This window comes from Leopardus geoffroyi, chromosome B1 (assembly GCF_018350155.1).
Source record: "Leopardus geoffroyi isolate Oge1 chromosome B1, O.geoffroyi_Oge1_pat1.0, whole genome shotgun sequence".
Classification (NCBI taxonomy): Eukaryota; Metazoa; Chordata; class Mammalia; order Carnivora; family Felidae; genus Leopardus; species Leopardus geoffroyi.
In genome coordinates, this window is record NC_059327.1 from 203,593,672 (window position 1) to 203,614,064 (window position 20,393).

The 20,393-nt window shown below is 49.6% G+C and overlaps 1 protein-coding gene across 3 annotated transcripts in view; it reads right to left on the reverse strand.

The window, feature by feature from the left end:
* HTT (huntingtin) overlaps positions 1-20,393 on the reverse strand; it is a 151,533-nt gene that overhangs the window by 76,941 nt on the left and 54,199 nt on the right. For all 3 annotated transcript variants that reach the window (XM_045474724.1, XM_045474725.1, XM_045474726.1), the window contains 13 exons: positions 20,098-20,256; positions 19,910-20,007; positions 18,737-18,876; positions 17,721-17,784; positions 17,372-17,472; positions 14,374-14,520; positions 12,518-12,638; positions 11,031-11,107; positions 9,157-9,308; positions 7,946-8,148; positions 5,465-5,591; positions 3,956-4,083; positions 1,108-1,218 (listed from right to left, as the gene is read on the reverse strand). In XM_045474724.1, the coding sequence (XP_045330680.1) occupies positions 1,108-1,218; positions 3,956-4,083; positions 5,465-5,591; positions 7,946-8,148; positions 9,157-9,308; positions 11,031-11,107; positions 12,518-12,638; positions 14,374-14,520; positions 17,372-17,472; positions 17,721-17,784; positions 18,737-18,876; positions 19,910-20,007; positions 20,098-20,256 (1,628 nt within the window). The remainder of the gene's footprint in view (positions 1-1,107; positions 1,219-3,955; positions 4,084-5,464; positions 5,592-7,945; positions 8,149-9,156; positions 9,309-11,030; positions 11,108-12,517; positions 12,639-14,373; positions 14,521-17,371; positions 17,473-17,720; positions 17,785-18,736; positions 18,877-19,909; positions 20,008-20,097; positions 20,257-20,393) is intronic.

Consider the following 20,393-nt stretch of genomic DNA (forward strand, 5'->3'; position numbering starts at 1 on the left):
TTTCAGCGTATTGAACATTCAAATATAAAATGCATCATATTCCCTATCTTGCTGAAATGCATTATCCACACACAGTCCACAGGCCCTAAGGACCTGATGGTCTGAGAGAAGAAAACAGATCGCCATGCTGACAGGGCCACACGGGGAGAGCGTACCGCGCCCTGGGCGGGACGGCCCGCTGGTCTCACCGAGAAGGTGGCAGCAGTAAAAAAAACTCTGCCAAGTTTCACTCAGAGGGGACAATAACCGAGCACCAGTAAGAACAGGACACTATCCAGCCATCAAAACAAGTGCACACACTGTACACGGACCTGGGAAAGAGCCCAAGAAGCACCTGGAGACAAGATAATGTACATACTGTGATGACAAAAACTAGGTAACTTCCACACGTCAAGAAAAAGACAAAAACACGTGAACTTCCTGAGCGCGCCACACGTTGAGGACACACGTTTGAAGGGGGAGCTCCCTGTGACTGACTCCGAAACGCATGAGAACCAGGGCACCCGGGAGCCGGCAGGGGACACACCCGGGAAAGCGACCACAGTGAAATGTGACCTGCAGGCCCGGGGTGCGGACACACGAGATGGGCGTTCACCTCACACGTCCTTAAAATCTGTCCCTGTGTCTGAGCGCCCCCTTGTAGGACGAGGGGGAGGGGATACCGGACTTGGAGCCAAAGCCCAGGAGTTTCAGCCACAGCTCTGCTGTCCCACGGCACCAGAGGAGCCAGCCACACAGACTTCACGTCCGTTTTCGCCCTTCCTGCTTGCAAAGGGCGGATAAGAAAGCAAAGGGACTGCCACCACGGTTTAAACCCACCAACACTGGGTGTTGTATGGAAACCAATTTGACGATAAATTTCATATTTAAAAAAAAAAACAAACACCAATATTCTAGAATGAACTGGGTCGAGGCTAACATACAGAAAAACCCTGAAAACGGGATGGAAGTAGGACACCCCCAACGTGAGGCTGACACAAGAATCAGAGGCAGGAGCCATGACGCAGCAGCCGGGGGCCGCGGAAGCTTCTCCCCAAGCTGCTCCCGCCTTCCGAATGCACCCAGATTCCCCAGCTACAGCTCGAGGGGAAGAAACAAAACACAAACCTTCCCGATGTCCTGCAGTGTTGCCAATTCTAGGATCTGAGAGAGCACATCCAAGGCAGAACGCAGAAAGCCCCCAAACTTTTCAGCACTGTTCTGAAGGTCCAAGGTAACCTTGGGAAGCGGAGGGAAAGAACACAGGGTTACTGGCACTGTCCTGTTCCGTCACCTGCAACAAAGACACGTGCTGTCCACGCGGTGAGAGTGTCCGGCTGGGCTGCTCTAACACCCGCAATCTGGGGGGGTTTCTGTTTGTTCATTTGCTTTCAGTGCTGGGAAAACGCCCTGGAAAGGAACTGCATAAAACTGTAACCTTTCAAAGGCATCTTCCAGCTTATAGTGATGCTGCTGAAAGAAACAATTTCTGACCTTCTATTACGAGAAAAAAAATTCAGTGTCCATTTCAACCAGTATCCGATAAGCACCATGTCAAAACCTATAAATACACGTTGTGTTCCACATATGTTCGTATCCCCCGGGAATCACGATCAAATCCAGAAACCGCCCTTCGGTCTGGCTCTAGCAAAATATTAAATTCATCTTAAGAAGGATTAAATTATAATTCGAAAGGGCCCAGCTGAATTAAATTATGCAGCAACTCCCCTATTTAACAGACTGAGAATGAGTCAGGTCCAAGGATATGAAGGGCGAAGGGGAGGGATCAACTATAAAAATAAAAACTGGCAAAAACCTTGCAGAACGCTACAACAGAGAATGGAGTCTGCTCCGTGAAATCAAACCCAGCCAGCCGTGATGACACAGGAAGCACTTCCTGGGCCGAGGAGCAGGACAGCAGGGGAGACACACACAGAAGGTGAAAACCTTGATGCTCCTGTGTCACCGTGAGGTGGTTTCCAGCAGGCAGAGGAAGGGCGAGTGGGGACACAGGGACAGGTGACTCCATGGGGCCACATCCCACAGGGACAGGAGGGTAGGGGCTCACCTCCAGCAGGCACGACAGAACGAGGGGGCGAGGGGCATGCGCATGGGGAGGCCTATCTTGACAAAGAACAGAGGTCGCAGGGGAGAAGCAGGGCCACGGGGCTCTGAGGGGGGCGGACAACGAGGGCCAGGGTGGGAGTACAGCCAGAAGAGAGGGAATAAAGATGTAATGAAGGAGGTGGAGGGGCAGCGTGACGGACGTCACATGTGCCAGGCACTCCAAACACACCGATCCAGGCGGGCATCCGGGACACCGGGGGCCACAATGCACGGGGTACAGCGTGGAGCCCAGGATGTCCCGGAGGGGAAATGATAAAGAGGGAGCCGACACTGGGATCATCAAGAGGGCCCCAGGACTCAGGACGGGAGTCGAGAACAGGCAGAAAAGAAACAGCTCTGTGCGTGCGGTATTTCCCACGTGCCCTCTGCTATGTGGGTGGCTGACATGAGAAATGCTGGCTAAAAAAGAACCTCTGAATCTTCTGAAAAATGTGGTCAAACACTCTGATCTTTGGAAGGTATTGATATCTTTCAGAAGAAAAGCCAGGTAAAGTTCATAAATCATTTTCAAACAAACAGACAGACAGACAGACAGACAAAAACCCTGAGAAATATCTATAGCAATAACAAAAGATAATGACCATCTGGGGACACACTTATCAAGAAATGTGCAACATCTGTGTGAAGTAATCTTCAAAAATTCTTTTTCAAATTCTTTACATTTCAGGTACATCTGAGGCATATACAAGAAGTTTTCAATAAACAAAAAAGCATCCCACACTCTGGACAGGTGGACTTAACATCTAAGATACCAGTTCTCCCCCAGATTAATCTATAAATTAACATGATCCCAATGGAAATACTCTCAGGATTCTTTAGAACCAGATTAGTTTATTCTAGTGTTCACATGCAAAAATGAGTAAGAAAAGAACATCCAGAAAAAATTCTGAAGGAGAATGGGGGGGACTGACCACCTCAAAAAATATACCGAGCAGCTACACAATCAGGACGCGTGCTTCTAAAAGATGAACAGATAGACAGATGGATGTAACAAAACAGTAGAAATACAGAACTATGAGAATTTAGTATCTGATCAAGGTCATCTTTCAGATCAGTTAGTGCATGAAAACTGGATTATTTGGGAGACAGTGCCAGGGAAACTGGGCAGGCAGCTAACCAATGAAAAGCCCTATGAGAAATCGTGGTAGATTTTTCCTTAACCATCTCAGTGTGAGAAGGCCCAAGGTACGAAACATACCCGTGCAGAAGAGTTAACAGAACAGACGGAAACCGGTCTGTAAGGTGGGCCCTTGGTGGTGTCCACGCACTTGACCAGTCAAAGGTCCCCCACGCTGATAGAAAACCTTCCCTGATAGGGCTGGTTCCCTGAGCCTGGACTCTGGGAAGGAATCCCACGTTTTACGTCGCACACCTGCCTCTGCGAGGCTGAGGTTTCAGTTTGTGCCAGGCAGAGGAAGCCTCCGCTGCTCGGGGGACAAAGCTGCTCTGTGGCCCTCAATGGACAGAGAGAACACGGGAAGCCTGTGCACGGATCCCTGCAGACTCCACGCTGTGGTAGAAGTCCCAGCTGTGAGAACGACTACACGCCAGTCCCAGCGTCTTGCCAGAAAATCTCTGAAGGTCGGGGGTGGCCTTGGGAGGCCCAGACACAGCCCCGGTAACCCACAGAGAGACTGCAACTCCAGCAGAAACCTTACGTTTTGATATGATGAAAGCTACCATAAACAAAGCTGAAGACAAAACTTGAAAAAACCGTCACAGCGCACACCCCACGCTGTCTCGTATGTACGTGTACGTACACACACAAGCTGCGAATCTTAAGAAACACATCCACGATCTATTAGAAATCTGAGCACGTGCATATTTTTACAAAAGGAGCGGTCAGTACCTTATAGTTAGCGTGAGTAGCTTTCAGGACATCGTGCAATTTGAGGTAGGAAGGAAGGTGGTAGAAACTGCCCAGTGATGAGGACTTATTTGCTGTAACAGGCCCTGAGGCGTCGGACTGTCGAGAGGCTGTGAAACACACCACACAAAATAAACGTTTAGATCAAAAGTAAACACTTGCCACGTTTAAAGTAAGTTACTAGCAACAATGGCTTTTAAAGGTATTCTAGTAGAATAAAATTCAAATTCTTCCTCTTTTTGATTAACTAGAAGTAACAACAAATTGACTGATAAACATAAGTAGAATCCAGGCTGTCCCCAGAAAAAAGACGAAAAGGAAAACAGCGGTGTAAGGCTACTGTCTGTTGTTACGGTCTCGCTGCCAGTTTGCAAATCAGAGGAACGACTAGTTCAATGACCTCCGGCCAATCACACAACTGCCAGGAGCCTGAGGCTCCCTGAGGCTCCCAGCGCACAATGGCGCTGAGCCCTGGCCGGTGCAGGTCACGCGCCCTGTAAGCAACCAACGTGCTTAAACGCTGTAAAGAGCATACATATTATCATGAAATGGACATGAAATATTAAAATGCCAAAAGCACTATATGGAAACTATACTACTCGAGTTTTAAAGACCTTCAACTTGGAGCCCTTAGTTGATTTAATCCACCAGAAAGAGTATCAGTGACATACTGATAACTTTACATTTGTAAAGTTCTGAAGCTTTTAAAGCTGGCAAATCCTCCTGCGTCCTATAGTCAATCCCTAGAAAAGAGCAGCTTTGAAAAAGCCTTCCCGTAAACACTCTGTAAGCAAAACGACTAGGAGACCACAACTGTGCAGGCGCCGTAAGGCAGTGTGCTGACAGGTTTGATGGGAGCGGGACAGGACAGATCGCCCTGGCTCCCCAGCCCACAGCGGCTGCCTGGTCGGTGGAAACCGCAAGGTTCCACCGAAACCGTGGCCCCTTCTGTCCTGAGACCGTCCCAGGTCTAGAAGCTGCTCCACGATCTGAGCTTCTGGGTCCCGTTCACTCACATGACTGAACCCTACCGCAGTGCGCCCAAATGTAAACCTGCCACTTCCAACTGGAGAGGGCCTCACATGTCAGGACCAAGTATTTCATCCGCTAGCTCTGCTCCCAGCCGTCTACACCGCCTCCCCGACTCAAACTCGGGTCTCTTCTACTCTCTTCTGCAGGGAGAAGTGGGACGGGGAGGACAGCAGGCAGGGCTCCTTGCTAGGGGCCCGATGTCCGCAGACCTCTGTGGCCACATACTGGCAAGTGACACTAAGAGGCACTCAAGACCAGAACACGGTCTGGACACAGTTAGGGATATTTATAATATTTAATATCCGAACCCACACTGAGGAAACTCTTTCTCCGGCTCCTCTGCCATGTAGTTTACTTCCAAAAAATACCAAGTTATCACATTAACTTTGGCACGAACATAAGCAGAGTCCTGGCTTTGGATGACACACACCATGTCCCCTGCCCGTTAACACTTCATACCTGGACTGGCTTCGCTGCCTTTCTTGGGGCTCAAGGGCGCAGAGGCCTGCTCTCCCGGCTCTTTCTCCTTTCCCTTCCGGCGGATCGGACTTAGAGAAGGAGGGTTTGTTAGGGACGGCAAGGCTGCCTGCAACAAAAACCAGAGTCTGCGAAGGAAGTAGAACCAGCACGCAAACTGACACTCGCAGATGTGGTTTCCCATTCCCAGAGCAGAGCAAGCAACCCAGGCAATCTGGTTTTTCTCGGAATCCTCATTTACGGAGCTCACACGCGGTACGTGTACCAGCTACACTAAGCCACACAACCGTCACACGTGGCAGGGATTGACCCAGAACTTCTTCACAGGTGGACTGTGAAGGGGGTCAGGCGGGGCCCACCCATCACCTCCAGTGGCAACCAGGGCACTCCGTGGGAGCCAGGACAGGAAAAAGGGTACGAAGCAACGTTCTGAACCCATTTTCAAACGATGAAACGAGCTCAGAGGTGAAGGAACGTATTCGACGTCAAGGCTAACGAGGAGCAGAGCTAGGGGTCCGCTGGACAGACACAGAACTGCAGGAGGCACATAGTGGGCACTGGGCCTCAGCTCTGCTTCTCTCCCCACAACGTCAGGGAAGCGGACGGAGTGTGGCAAGAGCTGCCATCAGGAGCGCAGACCGACAAGACATGGACCACACAGTCCCTTCCCGTGACGTGTCCGCCGCGGGCAGGTCCACAGAAACAGCAAGTAGGTGGTGGCTGCCTGGAGCTGGGGGGCACGAGAGGTTGGGGGTGAGAGCTAAAGGTATGTATCGTGTTCCTTTCTGGACTCTACACTGGTGGTGGTGATGGCCCAGTGGCTCTGGGCGTACTAAAACCACCCAAATCCTACACTGTAAGCGGAAGGGTTGTGTGGCATACGAATTATGCTGGAGTTGCAGGGTGTATTCATTAACATGTGGTCTCAACAAGAAGAAAAAGAAGAAAAAGAAGAAAGAAACGAGGCTGCAGCAGTACTCCATCAGGTCACCAGTTTGCACCAGAATAGTGGCAGTGAACACACGAGAAGTGTGTATGTACGTGTGCACCTATACGGGTATGTGTGTATTTGTGTGTGTGTGTACATGTACGTGCATGTGTGCACGTGTATACAGGTTTTCGTAAGATATTCAGTAGGGAAAACACAGGACTTGATGAAATAAGGATCTATGATGACCACCACGTTTGCAGCTGACAAAGCACAAAGTGAGGGGAGCACGGCAGGCACGGGCAGGGGCGAGGCTCAGCAGCTCAGATCCAGAGGACACCTGAGGTCTGCGAGCCATCCAAGGAGATGCATGGCGCGTCCCTGGACTGACGCCCCAAAGACACACCTGGGGTCTCTGATGTTTAAATACCAACGGTAAGAGCAGGACTGACCACCTTGAGCTGCCCCGTCCCGTAAAGGAGCCATTATCTACACGTGGCCATTTAATGACAAACAAAATGAGAAGTTCAGTTCCTCAGTTGCGCTAGCCACTTTTCAAGTGATCAGTCACCGCGTGTGGTTGGTGGCTACTGTCCTGGCTGGCCTAGACATCAATGTTCCCACCATTACAGAGAGTTGTACTGGACAGAACTGGCCCAGGAAATATCAAGGGAGGCCAACCTAGGACAGAGCCTGGAGATCATCAGTGGTGGGCAGAGAGGTGAAACCAGGAGAGGGCCCGGCGAGCAGACTGGTCGGAGAAAAACAAGAGACAAAACCCGGAGACCAGCAGGAATGACTGTTTCAGGACCTGCGAGGCGGTACCGAGTGATACACAGGAGAAGACAGGACCCGAGAGGGACCCACGAGACCCAAGGACCAATTCTGGCAGGGAGAGTTGCTATGGAGAGTGGTGGCCGAAAGCCGACCCCCTGGAGGTTGGGGAATCGATGGCTGCAGCCACAGGAGGCCCTAAGGTGTTAAGCGGGGAGACGGCACTCTTCAGAAAGGTTTGTACTGATGAGGAGACCGAGCGGCAGTCGAAGCAGAATGTGAAGTTAGAGGAGTTTTTTCAAGATGGAAGTAACCTGAGATAGAGGACACAGGAGCGTGCGAATAATCGGATATAATTGTAAGTGAGCTCATCTACCTTATTCACTGTGCAAACAATTTACCACTCGGGAAGCTGAGTTGATAGAGCTACACTTCACAGAAGAGCGATCTGCCAACATTCCGGGAGACAGCAGATGAGTTAGTTACCTAATAAGCCAGCAACTTCCGTATGAGCTTTCTTGGCTAATGCTGAAAGCCAAGAATAAAGATAGCTTTCCCCTCAGAGATGACAGTAACCGATGACAGTACCAAAAGAGCTATAAATTGGTTGACATATTATGGCGTTAAATCCAATGTCACCATATGAGCAGTTTTGTTCATTTAAAGTAAAAAAGAGTAAGGAAGGGACAGATGAGTCACGAAGGCATGTCTGACACCCACGACGTCACTCTGTGCTAAACGGCGGCCAAGTCCAAAGTTACCTTTATTGCCGGTCCAGGAGCCACATCGTCCAGCACGTGTGCGCAGATATTAATCACCTTCAGCAGGTGGGAGAAGAGCTGCTCCACCATGGGCACCAGGGTCCGGTCACCCAGAGCTGGCCAGACCTCTTCCTGCTTGGCGGCTGCTGGGTTGGCCTCTTCCTCAGAGGTCCACGAACTTCTCAGAGATCTGGGGGCACTGGCTGTGATGCGGCACAATGTGGGGGAAAGGAATGAGTAGGCAAGTCATTTAGACCCATCCACTCTGAGTCTGCTAGACATCTCCAGCCGGTGGACCTTCCTAACATCACCACAGTACGTACGCCCAGTCAGGACGTGCCAATCACCCCAGGCGCCCCGGATCTTTTCAACCCCAATCGAACCGGGGGCCGAGGCCTGCTGATCCTGCCCCCTGCATCCTCTTCCAGTCAGCCCACCACCATTTATCCCGTTCAGACTCTCTCACCTCGACTACGACATGAGCCTCCTAAGCGGGTTTCCCTACCTTCTCCTCCAAGCCACACTGAAGCCGCTGAGGGACCGGACCTTGCAAATGCACCAGCCCCACTGCCAGCCCCTCCATGAGGCTCTGCCGTGACGTCGCACAGCAAACAGGACGTCATACTTAAGGAGCACTTAGCGAGGCAGCCCACCTGTCACGTTCAGTGGCCTTCCTTCCTTACACCCTCCCTGTCAGTCCTCATCTCACCTAACATCCCCAGCTACTTGCAGTCCTCACATGTCACAAATTTTTTTGTGTCTCTATGCCTTCAAATAGGCCACGCCCTCCACCTGGTGTTTAAAGAGAGCGATGACGGCCACTCTGGGCAGCCACTGTACTTAGTTTACATGCGTCACCCGCTGAATCCACGTGTGACTTGTGAATGGAGCCCACACACCGACCTTTCTTACAGCCGTGGTGCCTGGGACTGTGCCTGGCACATGGTGCCCACTAAAATGAAATTAGGAACAGGTTTCCCTGTGGCTGAGGGGCTGGGCAGGAAAAGGGCTCCCTTAAAACAGTCGGCCCAGAACAGATGCCTATAGCTCACATCCATGCATGCTGCTGACGTCGGGAACTCTGACGAAGGGCTGGAGCCATCCTGGCGATGGCCTCACAATATTCTCCTTCGTGTGCGCACCACCCCATCCCTCAAAAAGAAACCTACAGCTCTGGACCCGAAGCCCCTGCTCCACCTCTGCGCCACTACCTGCGAGCAGGTTTCCGGCCAGCACCAGTGCATCCTGGTGCGCTGCGAGGTCCAGTGGGAACCAAGCTGACGAGAGCAAGGTGAGGATGACCGTGGCCATGCCAACAGTACAGCTCTTCCTGGACTCACCGGACACGCTCAGCGGGGGTGCCCTGGAAGCCAACACGGGCAGGTCAGATGACAAAAGCTGTAAAGCCGTCTTGCCTTCCCCCCTGAACCACAAAGGCCTATCACCGCACGTTTTGTACCAGCTCACAAAGCGATTTTACTATTGTTAACTAACATCCTTCCTGCACATACACCTCAGCTCCACAAAAATCAGAGAAATGAAACCAGGTAGCACATCTGATTAAAACTATTGAAACTGCTTACTTTTATAACTTTTTAACTTTCTTCGAATTTTGACTTAGCATATTTTACTCCAATGCCAAAGTAGCCTAGAGTCAGGTCAGGCACTGGATCTATGACCAGAAACCGCAGCTGCTCAGTAACTACCTGTGGACAGAGGGAAGCAATCATTCTAGACCGGAGGATGCAATCCATCCACTCCAAGCAAATGTTAGCTGGTCATAGGCTGACACAGACACAAATCTGCAGATTTACTTTAACGAGGGATGGTGAGGGGCGCCTGGGTGGCTCAGTTGGTTGAGCATCCAACTTCGGCTCAGGTCATGACCTCACGGTTCATGGGTTTCAGCCCCACATTAGGCTCTGTGCTGACAGCTCAGAGGCTAGATAGAGCCTGTTTCAGATTCTGTGTCTTTCTCTCTGTCCCTCCTCCGCTCACACACTCACTCTCTCAAAATAAATAAATAGACACTAAAAAAAGATTTTTTTTTTTAAAGTGATGGTGAGCCCTGGGGCATCTGGGTGGCTCAGTCGGTTAAGCGTCCGATGACAGCTCAGGTCATGATCTCAGAGTTCTTGAGTTCGAGCCCCATGTCGGGCTCTGTGCTGACAGCTCAGAGCCTGGAGCCTGTTTCAGATTCTGTGTCTCCCTCTCTCTCTCTGCTCCTCCCCTGTTCAGGCTCTGTCTCTCTCTCAAAAATAAACATTGAAAAAAAAAAATGATGGTGAGTCCCAAAATTTTTCTCAGTCATTGGTACACACAGTAAAAGCTTATTTCTTAGTGTCACAGGAGACTTGAAATTATTTCACAGATGCTATTAGGGCCATCTCCTGGAAGAAAATCATTTTTAAATGAAAAGTGCTAATATAAGTACAAGTTCCTAAATTACACACTGTAGCTCATCATGATTTTGAATGATAGGTCATATTATTTGGTTTCAAACAAAAAACGTTTCCAAATTTCTTTTTTTTTAATTTTTTTTTTTCCAACGTTTATTTATTTTTTTTGGGACAGAGAGAGACAGAGCATGAACGGGGGAGGGGCAGAGAGAGAGGGAGACACAGAATCGGAAACAGGCTCCAGGCTCTGAGCCATCAGCCCAGAGCCCGACGCGGGGCTCGAACTCACGGACCACGAGATCGTGACCTGGCTGAAGTCGGACGCTTAACCGACTGCGCCACCCAGGTGCCCCTCCAAATTTCTAATACACAGCGAAGACTTTTGGAGAGAAGCCAATTAGAGACGTCTTGCCAACATATGTGAATTCCCTACAATCAATCTACAAGTCACACCCTGAAATCCCCCAAAGCACTGACAAGTGGGCGACTGACACCCACGGGAGTCACAGCGAATTCGGATCTTTAGGAGCTCTGTCACTAGCCAAAAGGGCAGAGCCCAGCATTCTGCTGGGTATTTTTCCAAAAGGTCAAACTGATACAAGATTTAAGAAAGAAACAAGGAGATCCCAGTAACGATGTCTGGATCACGTAAGTGAAGACAGCCACATGCTGAGAACAATACATACCCACAGTGCCAGCCTAAACTCCAAACGCAGACTGGAAAGGCAGTGGAAAGAAGACACAAAGCCTCGCAGCATCCGAACTGAAGAAGGAAAAGACAGGAAAATCACACCCACGCACCGAAAAGTGTTCATCAAACTGACCCTCCTTTTACCCTTTATAGAAAGTACAAACAACGAAAACAGAATTGAGATCTGTGTCTCACGATATGTGTCCTACCAGGGGACTGATTCGTCCTTCAAGGGCAGAACTGGACAAGTGAGACACAGGCGCTAAGGAGGGACCGTTCTATGCCGTGACGGGAGGCCAGCAGCCGGCACAGCCCTTCTGCTCACAGTGGCAATGGCCCCACGCCCTCCCCATGCCCTGGTCTGCTCCGTGCTGGAGGGAGCTCACTGATGTCCACCTCCTGACCAGGCCGCAAGAGGCACAGGACAGGGACCCTCTCTGTGTTTACATCCCGAGCCTAGAAGAGTGCCCGACACATGGAAGCCACAATAAATACAAATAAATGAGGCTTATGATAACTTTAAACAAATCCAGGGAAGACCAAACTACAAAGAGGCCAAACAATATTAAGGCTTAAAAGGCACTATATACTTGTCAAGACAACCCAATCGTAATTGTTGGGATTTTTCTACAATATGCAAGTATTTCTTCTGCCACATAAAATAAATGACGGGGGAAACAGCAAATTAACGCAACTTTGTATAATATCCTCTATTCCTAATTATGAAAGTCACCCTTGTTCATTTTAGGAAATTTATAAGTATCTGATAAAATATGAAACAAAAATCGTAGTCCTAAAATCCATTTTGGCCATTTTCTGCCAGTCGTTTTCCTGAGTATGAGAAACGTACGTGTGTGAATACGACTTTTCCCAACAGAGATCGGACTGTACATAACCACACGTGGCCTTTGGTCTCTCTATTGTAACCCAGATTCCGTCTCTCTACAGAATGAAAGACTCTCCAAAGCACCACGATGACAGGTGTGTGAACCTTCTGCTGCACATACAGATCTCCGTCATAATTGGAATGGGGTCACCCTTGCACTCTTGGATGCAACGGCTCTTTTCCACGTCAGTGTCGCAAACGACGACACGCGTAATTGCACCGCACAGAAACCTTTGCTGGTGTGCCTGCTTCTTCCCCGTAGCGCCCATCACACACTCACCGAGTCCGTTACATCAGAGGCAGTTTGAACTTCTGACACGTTACCAACCCGGATTATGGGAGTGTTTATTCTCATTCTCATGTCTTCCTACACTGAATTTTTTGACAATGAGCACGTGTTACTTTCATCATCAGAAACAAAACGGCTGTTCGCACGCCCACTCCAATAAGCCCAGACTCCGCTCCCTGAGACACAAGTCCTAGGGAATAAGGCCCACACAGAAGACCTCGAACGCAAGCACCTCCCGTCACCATTAAAAACCAACCGCACAAACCACCCACAATCAATTTCGAGAACACCAACCCAGGGGACTTACTGTAAGTGCTCGCGTGGTCGACGTGACCAGCTCGTGGGAAACTGCAGCGATGACTCTCGAGAGGTTATTTTCCACAGTGACGTCTGTCATGCTCGGCAGTAGGTTATAGCCTCTGTATATTCTAATAAGAAAAACACGGAAACATGGAGACTTCGAATCTACCACTAAAGCTTATGGTAGTTTCAAAATTCAAATGGCATTTCAAAGTTTAAGATTAAAGCCTCTAGGAAGTTACAGCAGTCCTGACTCTGAGGTGAACGAGAGGCTAGACACACACCCGGTCACTACGATCCCTACCCTCCTGCGACCACCCCCCACCACAGCCTCGCCTGAAATCTTCCCACCTGCCAAAAGCACCCATTTTTCAAACTCCTAACTTGGAAGAAATCCTTCTGGAAGCTACCCTGATTCCAGGAAAGAAGAAAGCATTCTCCCCAGTGCAGGAGCACCGCGGACTCTCTGTCACCCCTCTCCTGGCACATGGACTTCAACCCTTCGCGAAGCTACGTGCAGGCCATCGGCCCCCTGCCCTACCAGCAGGGCCCCCGCAGGACTAGTGCTGGGTTCGCTTCTGAATCCCTCGGGGTCCTCAGGTCCCAGAAATGAATCTCAGGAGAACAGTTCTTTTCTCTTCTCCCATAAATTCCCCAACGGCAGGCGGCAAAGTCACCACGGCCACCACAGCCACCTCGCCGAGGCCGGAGGCGGGAGGGGGAGATTCGGGGCCGCGGCCAGTAACCGGTGCCCAGGCAATGTGCCACTCCTCCCTGCTGGCACTGAAATCGTCACTTTCTGAAATGACCCTCTGAAACGGCAGGTTACCCAAGGCTTATTCAGCCCCTGACGACCAGGTACTCATATGTGGCTTTTGTTGCTTCTATTAAAGGAATATTTACCCTGAATAAATAGTCTCTCTTTTCAGAGAGAAGAAAATGCCACTTCCTAGGGTAAAAAAAAAAAAAAAAAAAGCGGGGGGGGGGGGGGCGAGGGATTTCTCTGAGAAAATTATTTTCATGTGTTTTTCTAAAGCAATCTTTACATGAGGAGAGAAAATATCTAGTTAGGAACAGCTTCAAAATCCGACAAGCCGAGTTCCAAATTCAGAGCAAAAGCATCCAACAAACTTCTCCGCTTCGACGCCACTTAGTCCAAGCTTTTTAGAAACTGCCGCTAACAGGAGAGTCACAAACAAAACTCACGTTTCAAATAACATTTAAAACTGAGCGTTAAGACGGCATGACGTCTCTCTTAGTATCGCTTCTGCAGGCATCTGTGCAGACTCAGCCTCCAAGGAACCCTCACTCCCTGGGAGCGGTTCGGCTCTGGCGACTTTCTCCGTCCCCGCCGCTGACCCGAGACCAGCTGGGGGGCCGTGGGCACCACCCGCGGGGCGTGCCGGAGCTTGCACGATAAACGTGACGGTGATCGCTGCAGACCGCCCAACTGCCGCTGCCACTCTGTAACCGCCAGGTCGCCTCAAAACGAGGGGCCTGACAACCGAGCCGGACTCCACACTAGCAGCGCAAGTTAACTGAGGAAACTTAACGGACAAGTTTTTAGCTAAGACCCAGCCCAGGAGTCACCCACGAAAATACACTTCTTGGTACGTGGCTGGTAACGAATGGATCACAAGATGTCTGATGTCGCCACCGCGACGGCGGCAGAGTTTATCAAGTGAAGAGGCGGGACGGCACATCCCGAACAGAGAACTATCCCACTGAAGGAGACCACCTACTCGAACACTCTCACCTAAAGCTTCTTCTCTAGAACACACGTTAGAGACTAAAGCCCAAAAGAGAGGCATCGGGAAAGGGCACCTCCTCCCGATGACCTCAGGACGCACCCGGCTCATGTACCTGGTTATGGTGCTGACGGAGAAGTGAGATGGGGGCTGAGTCTCGTGCATGAGAAGTTTCAGGTAAACGCTGCTTTGGTCTCTTGCCACAGCCACCACTGGGTCGGCTTGTCCTTGGTCACATTTATAAAACAGCTTCGGGACAAGCCTAACACAAAAGTAAGGTTTATTTACTTAAGAAAAGTATCTGAAACTCACCTGGGATTCATCACCCTTCTCCATCAAGGTGGTTAAGCCTGAAACATGGTCTACCCACAGACCACCACCTCCCTTTTTCAGGGTGGCATTCCAGCATGCCAGAACAGGGGGTTCCAATCACAGGACCGATGACCCCCACACAAATCACACCAACTCTGAAATAACTAGGTGCTGTACCTCCTTTTTGTCTGTACCTTTCTCAACATACAATAAAATGCTCTGATTTAAAGTTCTCTTTCGGGGGCGCCTGGATGGCTCAATGGGTTAACCATCTGACTCTTGATTTCAGCTCAGGTCATGATCTCAGAGTCGTGGGATCGAGCTCCATGCTGGGCATGGAGACTGCTTTTAAGTTTCTCTCTCCCCTTCTGCCCTTCTCCCACTCCCACGCACATGCACAGGCCTGCGTGTGCTTTTTCTCAAAAAAATAAATAAAAAATAAAGTTCTCTTTCTAATCATCTTGAGCACCATGAACAAGTACATGAAGCCACCATCCACAGAAAGTACTGAGCACAGACCAGATCTGAATGCCAGGGGCTGGCCCCTACTTGCTTTGCAATTCTGCCTGCAGAACTGTCCCACACGTTCCCAGATGGCAAAGCTCCGGCTGAGGTCCCTCACAAATCTAAACTCAACTCGGAAGCAGAATACAGAACCATTTCGTAGAAGAACAGAAGGGCTCACTTCTGCAATTGACACTCCGTGTGCGTTTTACACGAACGTACTCACATACTCATGGACGTGGCTCATAACTTATAGAAACAACTATTTTATCACATTGGTTTGCAAACCCCAGTATCTTTAATTAAGGTCACTCTCCCCCATGGAGACGTACTGATAAATGCAACTTTCTTCTAAGGGAAAATAAGTGGCTATCATTTACGGGAAGTGGCAAAGGTCCACAATCACTGATTAGGCAAGTCAGACAAACGTAGTTAAGTGCGTGAAAAGGTACATCTCACAAGCCATCAAAGGAATGCAGAGGACGACACTGAAAACAGAAAGGATACACATGAAATTGGAACTGTGGTTCTGAGTGGTTGGATTACAAAGATTTCTATTTCCATTTTAGTATTTTCCCTAAATTTTGTCCAGTAAACTTGTATTACTTAGAAAAGGTAAGTTTTTTTCCCCCTATTATTATTATTTTTTAACAGAGAGCGAACATGAACGGGGGAGAGGGGCAGAGGAGGAGAGAGACAGTCTTAAGCAGGCTCCGCACGCAGCGTGGAGTCCGACTAGGGGCTCAGTCTCACAGCTGTGAGACCGTGACTTGAGCCAAAAGCAAGAAACAGGACGCTTAACTGACTGAGCCACCCAGGCATCCCAAAGAGAAGTTATTTTAAAATGAAAAACCAATTTCTGCCTAAACAACTGACACATATTTAACTTTTTTGGAAATGTCTGTTTTGGTGAGGAGAACCAGGCATAATCGTATTCTGGTCCTAAGGGTACAAATGCAGGGATGTTTCTGGAGAGCAATTTCGCAGTAAGTACCAAACCCATAAAAAACCCACTTCTAGGTACTGACCCAAAAGAAATGAGAACATATGTCCACACAGAGTCTTGTGGGCAAATGCTCCACCCGCACAATTCATAGTAGTCAAGAAGTGGAAACAACAGCCATCTGGTGAGTGGACAAAGCAGACACAGACGGTGTCATCCACATAAAGGAACAGCATCCAGCAACACAGGGAACGAACCGCACGTCCGCACTGTGGCACGTATGAGCCTCGAGAACTAAGTGAGAAAAGCCAGGAGCAGAAGTCCACCTACCGTATGATCCCATTTGTAGGAAATGCCCAGAAAAGGACGTGGATTCGTGCTTGCCTGGGGCTGGGGGGTGGGAGGTGCTGCAAATGGGCACAGGGTCTTTGTGGGGTGATGGGAGTGTGTCCTAACACTGGGGCCGTGGAGGCCGCGGCACGGCTCTGCGGGTTTGCTACCAATCATTTAATTGTGCACTGAAAATGGGTAAATTTTCAGGGCTATAAAATCATATGTCAGTAAAGCCATGAAAAATTTTAAAAAACAACACCAAAAAGTTTGGCCTAGTAACTCAATTTCCAGGAATTAATTCTAAGGAAAAACTGTGTACATAAACATTTATGTGCAATAATATTTACTGACCATTACTGTCAAAGAAAACTTAACATTCAACCAAATAATATTTATATAAAAGCTTATCGCAACTCCAGAGTGAATTCTTGGCCACTAAGCAAAATCTCTTTTTTTGAAACGCTGCTGAGAGCCTTCCCTGATCTCCCACTGTGGGATGTGTCACGCACTTCAGTACAGAAGCACAAGTACACCGAATCCAGGGTGCTGCCCTCCACGGCACCGGTGCTTACGGTTCCTGTCTCAGAAGTCTGAGGGCAGAAGGGGCTGATAATATGGTGAGTGGAAACGAGCAGATTACAAAATCACAGGCATCTGTCTCAATTTTGAAAAAGAGACTCCTATGCAGGATATGCATCAAAGTGCTAACAGTGAGCACCTCCAGGGGAGAAGCTAAGGTGACTTTTACTTTCCTCTTTGACTCTTCTCTGTATCCCAGGCTTCGGACAATGAGAGCGTGTCCCCCTGACGCTAGGAAGCTAGTACTCTGTTGCTGTTCCGGCCTCCCGGTAGACTCCTGCGGGGGCAAATACGGCCTGTTCTGATGGTTTCAGAGCGGCTGAAGGTGGGCGCACGTGACCTAGGAACGCTGACCTACTCTCTGGACGTTCTGGCTCCCCTCCTCGCACCATTTAGCGCTCTCACCACGAAAGGCAGCGAAGAGCAGACACTCGGTAACTACCTCATCAGTGCAGCTGCGGCAACGTGTCGCACCCTGGGGTCTTCGTCCCCAAGCAAGTAGATGACGACGTCGTGGAGCACTCGGTCCTGCAGTTTTAAAAGCTTCAGAGAGAAGGATAAGGAAAACAGGGATGACGTCCGTATCGAACTAAATTCCAGGGAAGGTATTTTGGAAGGCCAGTGAGAAGGGACTCACGATCACCAGCCTTAACCCACACATACAATCACAACTATCACGATCTAAACTGCAGAATCAGCCGAGAACAGAGAGCACTCAGGAAAGCCCCCACCCCTGGGAAAGGGCAATTCCTGGAGGTGACAATGTGCCCCCACGAAAACAAACGGCTTACCCCTGTGTAATGGTGGGCCCCTCTGTGTAGATTTTCTGCTTTTGCCTCCAAAAAGCTCACCAACCTAACAAAAGAACATTTTTAACGAAATAATTTAGTTACTCAACCAACACCCACTGTCGGCCTGCAAGCCTCCGACAGACGGGACGCTGGAGGCCGGCTCCGGCGTGGGCAGGGAGAGACGGTGCTTCCCGAAGCCCACAGAAGGATGAATGTTTTTAAACAAGTACAATTTATGTTCCACTCATCATTTCACTCAGTAAGATAGCACTCAGTACACTGTTTTTCTTCAAAATAAATACAAACATCTATTACTGTGAAAGAGTCCACCTGGCCTCAGCGTGAGCTCAAACACCCACCACGGGAGGAGAGCGAGCCGTGGGGATGGGGCCGTTCACCCTTTCCTCTGCGAGGCAGAGGGGAGAGCATGCCCTCATTCCCAGAGGTGTTCTGAGGAAGAAAGGAAATAACCACGGAGGGCACCTAGCTCTGAGCCTGACACATAACAACCACTTTATTACAGTGGCTTGAAAAAGAACCAAACACCCGGGTAACAGAAATTTCCCCTTCTAAAATAAAGCGTTGAAAGAGAAGATCTTAAACCAAACTTCCTCTTCGAAAATGAAAACCTGCAAGGCATCAATCAAGTTATTCTGTCATCGCAAGGACGTAGAAATAGCCCACGTGACCTACATCCGGTGTGGTGAGGAGTATGTTCCTTTTCCACGAGCGCGCGATTTAAGTATGAGCTCTCTCATTCCCACCATCCAGAACATTCAGGTGACTAAAACTACCAGAAAGATCCACTCCTCTGCCTTATTTTAAAACCCCAGGCACAGGGCAAGCTGAGGAGGAAACAAGCATCAGCAACCCAAGCCGCCCAGACTCCCGACTCACAGGTTACCTGAGAAGCATCACTAATCAGTAACTCAATCAACCGACCCAGCCCTTTCAATTCCTAGCTCAAACTCCCGAGCAGCTTAGGTCTGCTCACCTAATGACCCTGATTCACTTACCTAAAGTCAATCTCTGCGAGCGTCTCCAAAAGCTCTGTCCTCACCAGCCAGTAGGAGCTGTCCCTCAGGCTCAGTACATCGGTGATCAGCTGCAGTCCCAGTTCACTGGAGCTACTGCTGCACAGACTCATGACACAGTGCTGGAGAACAAGGTACAGTCAGGGTCAGTCCCACCTCGTTCAAGGACATCACTCGTCCACAGACCCGCTTCCTCCTCTGACCGCAGCAGGGGGGCCACACTTTTCCCACATCACTCAGAAATGTTTATAACCCAATGTGTCCCTTTCACACAACTCTGTTTCTCTCTGCGCCCGTTTCTGTCTCTGTCTTGGCCTCTACTCCCAGACGCCACTCTCGTGACCGCTGGTCGGCATGTTAACAGGGAGCCGTGCAGCACGGCAGCACGGCTCCATTCTAAATGAAGGCTCAGAGCCAGGGCTGGTGGGGGACCCACGGCCCTCTGCTAAGTGACCGCGTTCTCCACTGCCCAACGCGCCAGAACAGCTCCCGTGGCTGCCCCTCCCGCCCCTCCGTGCATACGCGGGCACGTCCACAACACGGGTGCGCGGTGACTCCGGGCCAGAACACAGGTGACCAGGTAACATTACCGCTCACTTTGACTGGGTCTTCTATGGGCCTAAGAGAGCCGTTGGTTGTTTAATCCCACAGGTTTTACACTTAAGGTTAGCGAGATATATTTCTAAAGGGACCTTAGAAAAGGTACGTTTTTAGCAAATATTCAGTGTTAAAACTTAAGCTACACTGGGGCGCCTGGGTGGCGCAGTCGGTTAAGCGTCCGACTTCAGCCAGGTCACGATCTCGCGGTCCGTGAGTTCGAGCCCCGCGTCAGGCTCTGGGCTGATGGCTCAGAGCCTGGAGCCTGTTTCCGATTCTGTGTCTCCCTCTCTCTCTGCCCCTCCCCCGTTCATGCTCTGTCTCTCTCTGTCCCAAAAATAAAATAAAAACGTTGAAAACTTAAGCTACACTTAATTAAGCCTTACCTTTACTGGTAATGTTATCTTTCTACAGCTGAGTGGTGAACACATACACGTTTATTATTGTTTACACCTTTAGGATGTCTGGAAATATTCAGGATTAAGCCCGATTTCAATTATAACAATGGTAAAATTTCCACTGATCAAAGAATTGATTTCTGTAAAAGATCATGCTTACCCTCACAGCTGTGCAGGCCAACTTGCAAGTGACAGAAGATTCATCCTTCAAAGTTTTCCGCAGCAAAGGAATGCAGTCCTCCAGAGAAAATGTATTTCCTGACCAAAAGAGCAAACAGGAAACGTCTTTATGTAAACTTGAGCCTGAGAATTCTATCTAGAAAATACCCCGAAAACTCCGAACATTACCTGTCAGAGCTCTAACGGTGCCCATCCAGTCTCCCACTTGGAAGCGGGACCTGCTCAGGGTGGAGGAGATGAGGGTCCCACAGAGAACGGCTGTGGCTCCTCTGACCTGGGGATCTCCATGATCGATGTAGTTCAGGATGTCTGACACATATGGCTCCTCTGCAGAGAGAAATTGCCCAGCCACTGTGCAGGCCCTGACCGTCAATTTTCTAACTCAGAATAAAAGCTTAATTCTTAGGAAAGAAAAAAAAAAAGGGGGGGGGGGCGAGCCAAATCTAGAAAAGACTTGAATATAG